The sequence below is a fragment of the Nestor notabilis genome, unplaced genomic scaffold (assembly GCF_000696875.1).
Source record: "Nestor notabilis isolate BGI_N333 unplaced genomic scaffold, ASM69687v1 scaffold24446, whole genome shotgun sequence".
Classification (NCBI taxonomy): Eukaryota; Metazoa; Chordata; class Aves; order Psittaciformes; family Psittacidae; genus Nestor; species Nestor notabilis.
Genome location: NW_009931802.1, coordinates 37052 through 48270, shown reverse-complemented (window position 1 = coordinate 48270; position 11219 = coordinate 37052). Strand labels below are relative to the sequence as shown.

Below are 11219 nucleotides of genomic sequence, written 5' to 3'. Positions count from 1 at the left end.
TAATCCATCAGATAACCAAGGATGGCTTTTGTGGCTGTTGTGCGGGCCTCTCAAATCAGGTATCCAAATGCTGACAGAGTTGGTGCTTGAGCACTTAGGATTAATGTAGGTAAAATGGGTATTGGTAGTAACGTCTAAGTTGTGATGGCTCACAGATAGGAGCATTCAGAACCAGAGCAGAAGGCTGGGGTGATGGTTGGGGCTGAGCTGGAGATACCTTCTTCCTTGGGCTGCCAGAAGGTGTTTAGCCTATGTGCATCACAGAAACAAGGCCAAGTTTAATGCAGGTCCATTTCAGTGGTTTTTAACAGAGAAGCTGAAGTCTAAAATAGTCCTGGGCTTGTAGTCCAACTGTGGTTTACCCTTTTGGTGTGTTAACCAGGAAGCCTCCCCTGCTAGTACAGCATGTTTAAATTGGTGTCACCAGAAGCTGAGAGATAGGCAGCTGCAGGAGAACAGCAGTATATTGATACTGAACTGTTCCTTCTTTCCTTGGCCTTTAACCAGTATTCATCTCTTTCTTTTTCTCCTTTGCTGCCTTCTGGGACCTTGGACGTGCAGAGCAGCAAGGGCTTTTGGAGAATATCTTTCCCAAAACCATCCCGAAGGTAGAAACGGCTCAGGTAAGAGATCTGACATTGCTTATATCCTTGTGTGCTTGCACCTATTAATTAATAGGCCTTCAAATGAAAGTGCATTTATTCATCATAAAGGGTCAGTGTGAGATCTCAGCAGGAGGAGTTGCCCCCTAAATCGGTGAAGCCCTTGAGGAGAGAAGGCAGTTTGGTGACTCAAGGGTAGAATGGGCTGTGGGGACAAGTTCAGTTGTAGTGGACAAGTGCCCTATCATAAATCCAGCCCTGGAGCTGATGTCCGTGGAAGACATTTCAGCTGGGAAGGGAAAGACTGCACTGCACAAGGTTTCTGCACTGGTTTGTCACTCCTAGGTCTTGCTTTCACTAGGGAGTAAAAGTAGGTGAGTTAAAGTGTCAACTGATGTGCTTGGGGTGTGTGCAGCAATCTGCCTCTGCTGGCAAAGGTAACATCTGGATTTATTCCAGAGTTTGCTTCAGTGGGGGTTAAAAGGAGATTTGCCCTGTCTGGTTGAGGACACCAGCATGTGCCAGCTAATGTGTTAATACTTTATGCACAGACATTGTCCATGTAAGCTTATGCTGAGTTCTGCCTGATGGGCAAGAGAGCACAAGAGAAACTCACTCAACTTCTAACAGGCTTGTGCGTGGTCTGTGAGGAAAGAAAACATTTTTCAGACAATAAATTCACTATAAACCCTATAGAAAATCCCATGAAATCCACATAAAACCCTTGTGTGAACAAGTAGCAGATTGTTCCGTAGCACTGAACTGTTTTGCCAGGGGTAACAGTTTTAAATAGAACATAATTTAGAGTGATGTTACCATTTAATGTAAATTGTGTGTGTGCTTAAACCTCTGCAGGAAGGGAATGCCTTTTGCTGAAAGAGCAATCCCAGTCCCACCAGCCTTTGGAAGCCAGTTAAATGAGTCCCTGCCTTTCCTCTTGGATCTAATGACCTTCAAGTTATCCTTGGCTGGGTTGTGCTACATTTGGGAATGGAAGGGCTTTCAAGCAATGTGCTGCAGTTTTCTATGATTTTCTTTCAGACATGAGAACTCCAGTGACACATGACTTCCAGTATTTAGTCTGAGAACAACCTATGGTGGTAGGAAGGGAAGGGTAGAAAAGGGTTTAATGCAGGGGAGGGGAGGAAGGGGTTGGATAGACAGTGCAGAGACAGGCTGGGCAGGTCCCAGGTGGCCGGGCAGAAGTGTCTTTTATCATGGCCATTTTTGTAGCTGCTTCTATCAGCTGGAGCCTTTGCTGGTGCTTTTCTGCACACCCTCAGCCCAGTTTCCAACAGGGAAACTTCCATTCTTCCCTGTGATGGTGCTGAGGTGCTGGCACAGGGTGCCCAGAGGAGCTGTGGCTGCCCCATCCCTGGCAGTGTTCAAGGCCACGTTGGACACAGGGGCTTGGAGCAACCTGCTCTAGTGGAAGGTGTCCTTGTCCATGGCAGGGGTTGGGACTGGGGGAGCTTTAAGGTCCCTTCCAACACAAACCATTCTGTGATTCTGTAAGTTGTCTTCTGCTCACTTTGTAGTGCCTTTGCAGTACCTGTGGGGTCACATTCAGGCCAGAAGGAGAATCTGGTGGGGATGAGGGGAAATTGCCAATTTGTTCAGGTGCCTGAGGCCTGGGGAACCCTGGTCAAAGCCAAGGAGTAGGACCCTCTCTGATGCATGCTTACACAGCTGTCCTTTTACTCATCCTTATGGTTGCTCCTAGCTGCTCGTTCCTCTCTTGACTGTAGATAAGGAGAACATGGGAGTGGAGCTGATGTGACTCCAACTGCTGTTGGGCTCCCCAGACTGTGCTTAAACCCTCTCTGTGCTCGTAACACATCCCTAAGCTCTCCAGGGAAGCTTCTCATGCCCACTGCCCCCTTGGTGTATCAGGCTTGAGACTGTATTTGAATCCAAGTGAATTTAGTTGCCATGGATAAGAATCAAGCAGTGAGCGGTACACATGGAAATACACAGTCCTTATGGGGTCCTTAAGTATTGACTTGGAAATAAAGAAAGTTCCCTAGAAATTACTCTAAATGTTTAAAGAGGAAAAAAATAAGAATCCTCATTTTTTAAGTCATCTTTTGCAACCCTGCAGTGTATAATTTAACCCAGTCTGTAGCATTCCTTTATAAGTAACTGGTAGGAAGTTTGCTGTCCTATAAAAATGTTGAGAGTAGAAAATGTGGCTCCCTTTTGTCCATCCAGGAGTCCAGTAACAGGGGAATCAACTCTTTCCGTCCTCAGAAGTTCTGTATCTCTCAGTATGGCTTTCACAAGCTTCTGAACACTTCACCTTTGGCTCAGCAGAGCGCTTAAACTGTAGGATGAGCTTTCATCCAGTGCCTGCAGCAAAACCAAGGAAGAGCCTCTTCTACGTGACTTGAAGATGTAGCACATACATAGAAGTACCTGAATCTGCTCCAACTCATCAGAGAAGAGAGCAAGAGAGCAGTGTTAGGGCTGTACCAGCCCACCAATATCCTGTAGTTAAATTCCTACTTGCATATGTTGGTGGCTGAGGTCCAAGCTCAGCACACTGAGGAACTGATTCCTCCGTGCATGTATGTCTCTGTTCACAGCACTCTGGGCTTCCACCATGGGCGTGTTTACCTGGTGGGATGGGACTGCTTTCCACTGTAATAACCCCATCTACATGGATGCTCCCTGCAATGCCAGGAGGCTGCAGCTAGGGTTGACTCTAGCCTAAATGTAGGTGGAAGGAGGCAGGCCTTGACTTCAAGAGTTTATAGTCAGGAAATAAAAAGGTATAAGAAAGGCTTAAATTCACTAATGAATGCAGTGAGGGAAAAGGGTTGTGGTCTTTGAGCAGGAAGTTGGCAGAGCCATCAGTGGGACAGCGGAAGCCTAAAAAGCTCCTCTTCTGCAGATTCAGGAGCTGGAACCCTCCTCTCTCTCTGCAGAGGACAATCCTCATGCAGAGAATGAGGGGGGTGTAAATCTTTGAGATGCCAGTTCTGCTGCTGCTTTACCTGCTAATTCACCTCCTTGGCAGAAGGGTGGAGGGTGGGAACTACCCAGGCAGACACAGGAGATGCTGTCAGATGGAGTCCCATGTGTAGAGACTGCCCCAACTTCCTCCACTTCTGCTGCACTTTGTTCTCTGAGGATCATCCAGAGTCCCCTGACTCCCAGGAAAGGAGATGCTATAACAGCTTTTGCATCCCACCTCTTAATTCACATTCCACAGCTGATCAAAAAGCTTATTCTTTGGTGGTAACTCTTACACCTCAGAGTCTATTTTCGGTGGCTCCTCTGGAGAGCCTGTGTGAGTGTGTGCGTCAGAATGTCTTTGAGATATTGGTGGTGAAGAACTACAGAGGGGTTGTGCATCAGCAGGATGGGCCAGCTGCCATGTCCGAGCACTGTAATGAGGGTGAGCTATCTGCAAGGCTTTGTTCACCTTCTGCTTTCAATAAAATCACAGGCTGTCCATGTTCCACTCCCTTTGGTAGGGCAGTGGCTGTGGAATTGAACATCACCAGGAGGTAAGGAGGGTTGCAGCATACTACAGCGTGTACACATAATGAGGAGAAGGTGGGGATAGTGTTAGTTCTTAGTTACAACTTCTGATTCTTCCTGATGCGAGGCCCGAGAACTTCATGGCTGAGATATATTGTGACTATCCCTGTGCAAATCCTCGATGGCTTGTTCTGGAGGAGGTTTTCCAGGTGACTGGTGAGTCCATTTACCTCTCCTCTGGTGCTTGGTTTGGAGTGCACCGACCCTGTTCTGTGAGGTTACAGCAGGGATGACAGCAATACACATTTGTCTCCTCTTTGCTTCCCTTCTTCTCCAGCTGCCTGCTGACAGGGTATATGAGTTGCTGGCAGAGGATGAAGGAATTGTACTTTTGGCATCACTCAGATTTTTTTCTCCTGATCTTTAAGATATTCTGAGGAGCTAGAAAAAAAGAGAGGGTTGGACTCTGCTGCTGCTGCCAGGACGTGGATCTGTTAAGGGAGCTGGTGCTGAGGTGGTAATGCATCTCCTGCTCTTTTCCTGCCTCTGTTCACTGATGGCTTATTCATGCAGGCTGAAGGTCTGGGAAGGTTCCCAAGAAGAGCACTCTCATGTTCAGCATTCATTCTGACTGCAGAGCTACTGCCAAAGTCCTTGCTGACCCTCACAGCTTTCTGGTACCTTCCAAGGACTTTCCATCTTGTCTCTGGTATGGTTCTGGTGTAGGAGTGGGTGTCCCTTGGGACAGACCCAAAAGAAAGGCAGGGAAAAGGGTTGCTGTGCTGTGAAAGGGAAGTGTAAGAAGGCTGCAGAGAGCAAAATACAAACATAGAAGAGATAATCACTCTGACTCCCACCAGACCTCATGAGATGAGGAGTTTTGGACATTCACCCAGCTTAGGTGTCAGAGGCCCCACACTGAGATACTGCTTTAGATTTCTTTATCTCCATCTACTGGAACTGTGAGAGGAAGAAGATACCCAGGGCATGGGGTGGTGAGATGGGCAATGACAGCAAGCAGAGCACTTGAGAAACTTGCCCCTGTCAGGGGAAGCAGTGATGCATTCAGTGAGATGGGGTCCTTCACGGAGGACAGGAAGGGAAGGGAGCTGTGCTGGGGCTTTTTCCTGGTGCTTTTAATCACCAGTTTCTGGTTTGTTTGCCTGGGCTATTTGGAGGGCACCTGAGGCTGCAGTGCTGGGGCTGGCTGGGGCTCTGGGCAACCTGCATGTGAAAGGCTGTGGAAGAAAAAAGGACGGGAAAGATCCCAGCAAATATAGGGTGTGCTTGGTGCTGCAGAGATGATGGGCCTGGGGCCAGAGCTGCCTGGCAGGTGTTGACCTAAATTCACTGTGGTTCTTGCAGAATCAGCACGGCTGCTCTGACTAGTTTGCATCAGCGCAGACCAAAGGGGGTAGTTACCTGTAACTGGAAGAAGCTCAAAAGAAGTCATCTTTGCTTCTTTTCTTTGGTTTTGCATGTTTCAGCCATCAGTGAAAACGCTGGGTGCAGAATGAGCACTCCTGAGCTTCCCCAAGCCAAATAGCAATGGGTAGTGGTGGCTGAGGCCGCTGCGCCATGCACAGAGACTGCACCAAAGCAACCAGTTGTGTTTGCACCCTGGACTTCTGAAGCTTCCCAAGAGGGGCTGTAAGTGCATGTGAGGGCAGGAGCTGTGCAATGGAGGAGGTTCCTGATGCTGCCAGGAGCTAACACAGGGTTGGAGAAACTGCAGCATGAGGTTTTGCAGATGCTTCAGGCCACGCAAAGGACCTGTGAGCTGTGCTGTATGAAGCCATGAGGTAAGGCTGCATCTATACAGTGCTCTAAGAGGGACCTTCAGTTTGCCACTGTTCACACTGTGGAGCTGCCAGTGGAGCCTGATTCAGGGTAAGCACCAAATCTGTGTTTCTTTCTAGAAGCTGTTTGCCTGGTCCCCAGGAGGGACCCCAGCACTGTGCCTGGCCTGGCTGTTGGTGTACCCCTGTGCTGGAGTGGTGTGGCTGCCCCTGAGCAATGGAGGTGGCCTTTCTAGAAAGAGCCTGTGCTCCAGAGGGAGTAGGATGAATTCAGGGCAGAGCAGGGATGTGAAGTCTCTTCTGAGGGTTTCAGGCTGCTTCCAGGGTTAGCCAGCCCAAGTATGGTGGGGGTATATGCTAAAACTTGCTTCTAAAGTATTACCATAGAAATTCAATGGAAAAGTGGTGGAACTGTCACTTGCTCCTTTGGGTCATATCTCACAGTCCCAATTTCACCTCTTCACATTAATGTTACGGGCCAGACTTAAAGGTAACTTCTCTATGAAGCACAATGTCAACAGCAGCTTGAGGTTGGTTGTTTTCAAGGCCCGTTTCAGCACTGAGGACTAACTGGACCCATTTTGTCACAGTTAAGTGACCTTCTGTTTCCTCAGAGCAGCTCCCTTACTGAAGCAGTTCTTGCCTCTTCCCTGGGGCTTTGCAGAGAAGCGTGTGATGTTCCTTCCTTGGGAGCAGGAGGGTCAGGGTGCCCCAAAAAGCCACTGCCTCGGTCAGGCTTCAGGTAATCCCATAGCAAACATTGTGCATGTCATTCACTCACTTGACTCTGGAGCTGCTGCATGGCTGAAATGCCACTATGACCTTTTTTATTGTGGTATCTCTGGTTTTATATCCCTGCCTCATGCTTCAAACCATTTTTCCTGTTTCCATACCTATTTCTTGCCTGTGTTTCAACCCTGCAGAGCAGCGGGGTCGGAAGCAGGAGCCCTGTGCTAGTGGGGTCATGCTGTGGGATATCGGCATTGGGAAGGACAGGGCTGATGTGTCATGGCTCTGGTGCTTGCCTGGAGAGGGAGCAGAGGAGAACAGGACCTGACAGCCTGACAGCACACCTGCGGGGCAGTGGCAGGCATACAGGAGGACTCAGAACTGAAATTGTGAGAGGAACTGCTCAGCTGTGCTGTCTGAAAAGATGTTACTGGCTTTGCAGTGCCTGGGGCTCTAGCCAGAGCATCCATCTGCTCTCTTCATCAAGGGTGTCACCTGGACTCCTGATGTAAAATGAAAAAGCATTAACTTCGTTTCAACTACTATGAACAATGCTGCAGGTCCATGTACTGTACAGCTAAAATCTTCCCATTCCTCTTCAGTGGCTGAGACAGTTCTTTCGTTTAAAGTCGGTACCATCAACATCTGGTCCAGAGAGTCCAGCTGCGGTGGAGCAGGGGAGAGAAGTGTCCCATCAACATCTGGTCCAGAGAGTCCAGCTGCAGTGGAGCAGGGGAGAGAAGTGTCCCATCAACATCTGGTCCAGAGAGTCCAGCTGCGGTGGAGCAGGGGAGAGAAGTGTCCCATCAGCATCTGGTCCAGAGAGTCCAGCTGAGGTGGAGCAGGGGAGAGAACTGTTTCTCTGACATATATATTTTCTAAGATGATAGATGTATTTTTAATAGGCTTTATCTGGATTCCCCTTTGCCACTTTGCTTCGGGTGCTGGAGCTGAGGTTTTAAATCTAAGGTGCTTTAATCATCAGTTTAGCTGTTAAATAGTCATAAATTAGGGACTTTTTTTTAAGCTTCTGCCTTGTGGCTGTATTCCACCTTGATTTATAAACTTCCCATTCCATGGCGTTAGAAGGCAGCCTGCATCAGAGATGAGCTTGGCTCTGTGAGTCTCTCCACTGTTGTCAATAGGCATCAGTCAGCTGAGGCTTATCCCAGCACATTGCCTCCTCTTGAGACACGTTGCGACAGCAAAAGGGAACATGCGAGTCCTTCCATGATTAGCTACCTGGGTCAGAGCAAGTGCTCAGGTTAGCCACTGAATGAGAAAGCATAATTGTAAGTGTCTAATTATCAGGAACTACTTGTACCAAGATAGTACAAATTAACTAGTACAGGTGCTCACTGCTGTTGGTGGTCATGTCTCTGGTGATACACCTGCCCTAGTGACTGTGTTGCGTGGAAGGTGAAGAGAAGTATCAGAGGGGAGCAAGTGAAGCCAGGGAGACGTGTGTTAAGTGAATAACAAGAAGGTTGAGAAGTGAACTGAACTGTTGAGCCCCCAGGCTGTTAGACCTAGCCCAGGTAAACAGGGAAATGGTGAAAATACGGGTTTGTTACCAATTGACACGATTTACAGATCAAGCACATTGGTCCTCTTCCCTTCCTCTTGCTGATAAGTATCTTAGGCTCAATAAATCCATGTAGACCGCAAGTCTAGTTGAAAAGAAATCTGTTTGAGTAACCTGATTTGTCTGCTCCAGGGCAAACAAAGGTGTTGCTGGTCAAAGAGGGAGAGCAGAGCTGTCACCAGGTCAGCTTCCTTGGAGCACTGGAGAAGTCACACTGTCCTGGGCTGATGAGCAGTTGGATGAAGCAGCAGGGGGTGGGAGATGTGGCAAGAGCAACGTGAAGGTGAAATGAGATGGAGCAGCAGTACCCAGGCAGAGGGTATTAACAGCAGTCTGCTTCAGCTGACTCTGAGAAGGCAATTCCTGTTACTGCTGAAGTCCCCTCTTACTGCTTCTCGTCCTCTTCACTGAGCATCCCTGTGGCTCAGGTTCAATTCAGCAATGATTTCGGGACCAGCTTCACTTCTTTCCCAGCAGAACTATTGACGTGAAATGCCACAGTGGAAGCAGTTGCAGTGCTTTGGCACCTGGACTCATCACCTGAAGCACAGACAAGGGAACCAGTCCAGTCCCTTGTGCCATCCCAGGGCTGCTGGTGTATGTGAACACGTGTGTATGTGAATGTTAGCACAGATTTGATCCCTGAAATGGTGCAGGGTTGTCTTTAGAAGCCAGTAATTCATTCTGATGAGTGTTTGAATCTCTTTTCCTTCCATACGACTTTTTTTTTTTTTCTGTAGATAAATTCTTTATTAACTTGAGTAGAGCTTCACATTCCCTTTGCATATGAAGGTGCTTCTCCATTGTGTAGTTACCTAGGGACAAGTAGGTAGGAAGAAAGGATTATCCTTGCATTTTGTGTGCTAGATCAGACGGAGTTTATGTCAAATATATCTGGTTAAGAATGGTAACCCTGCCATGATTTCAGTATCCAGTCACGTCCCACTTAAATCTCTAAATCTGCTGGGGCTGAACAGACCTCAGTGCTTATGAAACAGTGGCTGGAACTGACCTCTCTGCATTGTGACCATCAGCGCTTTCAGATATACTGTACTTTGGGCACTTTGGTTTTTAATTTACCCACTCACAGAGGTCACAAGTTCTCAGTCTGAACTGTGGTGCTGTCAGTGCATGAGCAGAGGTGCGCAGTCCTGTGGGTTGCTCCAGAGAGGCTCCGTGTCTTCCATGGAAGTATTAATTTCAGGAGGAACAGGGCAGCTGTCAGCCACTATTTTGTGGTGTCTTAAGAAATTCGTTGCGTCTCTGAGCCCACACACATTAGTAAGTTTGACAAGTTGAGATGAGTACTTGGAACCAGCCTTTGTTTTTCATTTTTGAGATGGTGTGCTTGGCACTATTAGCCAGCACAGATCTTGGCAGATCTTGGAGTCATTTGATGGTGTTTTCCCAAGACGTGCCTGCTCTGGAGCACAATCAGTCTTGGAACTGGAGAGGGTCTGACTTGCTGGAGAGTGAAACAGTGGCTGCTGCCTCTTGGGGGGTGACAAGTGGTTGGAGAGACTTTGGAGCCCGTGGACACTTTCTGCACTGGTTGGTCTGTGAGGCTCTGTCCTGCAGCTGGTAGGGCTGTGGACAAGCCTTTGAATGACAGCTGGTGGAGCAGTTCCTTCCACTTGAATGGCTTGCAGTTGTTTTGGTGATGTCCCTTGTCCATCAGGCTCTCCTCCTGGAGGGTGCAGATGTCCATGCTGTCTGGGTGCAGGAGACCATGGGTGAAGTAGATCACTGCCCACCTTTCATATTTTACCTGGACAGTATCAGTGGGGTGCATAACGCCTCACTACACCAAGGCATGGATTTTAGACTGCATGTGAAGCCTGCAAAGCCAGCATCAAAAGAGATTCCAGAGTCTCTTTCTTTAGCACTCCTACGGGCAGCTCCTCCTGGTCAGCTCAAGCTGCCAGCTGCAGTGTCCAGAGACTGAGGGCTCACTAGGAGACAAGTGAAATGAACCCAAGCTGTGTCAGTCTGAGTGATCCTGATGGTCACGTCTTGATCAGGAGTGTCCAGAGATGCATTTATCTCAGAGTGGTGTGGAGGGAGTTGTATCTCAAGCAGCAGGTGAGATCAGGGTGACACACTGTGCCAGTACCAGCTCTATTCAGTTCAGTCTCGGCTGCAGACGGATCAGGGGAGAGGCCTTGGGCAACATGAACACAACAGAGGGTGGGCTTCAGAGTCAAAAGCTGCAAATGTGCATCCTCAGCTTGGGAGGGCTCTTTTCAGAGGGGCACGAGAGCAGTTCATAGGAAGCAGAACGTGGCAGCAGAGAAAGGTCTGTGGCGCACACATACAAATCCGACCAGCCTTCATGGCCAGCTATGAGGTAGCCAAGATCGTTGCTGAGGTCTTCCAGGTCATGGCTCAGTAGCTAAAGGAAAGGTAATGAAGTAAAGGCTTGGGTTTGCTTCTGCCTGTGTTTCAAGTGCTGCTGTCTGTGCTGGACACTGATGATTTTGGGTTTTCTGGGGTGGCAGTCGCATGAATAATGCATTCCCTGCTGAGCCCTTTCCCAGCCCCTGCTGCTTCCCAGCTGAGGGAAGTCTGAGAGGTAATTAACAGCCACTTGAAAAGGATTAGCAGGTGGGTGGGAGCTACTGCTGGGTTCATGCATGGAATTGCCATGGAAATGCTGAGATTTCCTGGCACTTCATCCAGTGTGTGGGCTCCAAAGATAGTTGTGCTCATGGGCCTCTCTCCTTTCCATCTTCCTACCCTACAAAGGCAGCGGCTGCATTTTCCTTCAGGACAGCATCCTCTGGCTGTGCTGTCACCATCTGCACGCAGGATGAAGTCTGCTAACCAGGGGTGCTGTGGGGAGCAGGGTGCTGGTTGCAGCTGTCAGCTGAAGCCTTTCTGCAGTGCTTTCACATCAAAAAAGGACCTGGGGGTGCTGATTGACAGAGCTGAACATGAGCCAGGCAGCCAAGCAAGCCAGCAGCATCCTGGCCTGTATCAGCACCAGTGTGGCAGCAGGGCCCGGGCAGGGAATGTCAC

General features: G+C 48.8%; 1 protein-coding gene across 1 annotated transcript in view; it reads left to right on the top strand.

Annotated features, from left to right (window-relative positions):
- Positions 1 to 561: 561 nt before the first annotated feature.
- Positions 562 to 11219, top strand: part of NSMF (NMDA receptor synaptonuclear signaling and neuronal migration factor) — a gene marked incomplete at its 5' end in the record, with an annotated part of 37577 nt that continues 26919 nt past the window's right edge. Inside the window, one exon of the mRNA XM_010016077.1 lies at positions 562 to 623. Coding sequence (XP_010014379.1) covers positions 562 to 623 — 62 coding nt within the window. The remainder of the gene's footprint in view (positions 624 to 11219) is intronic.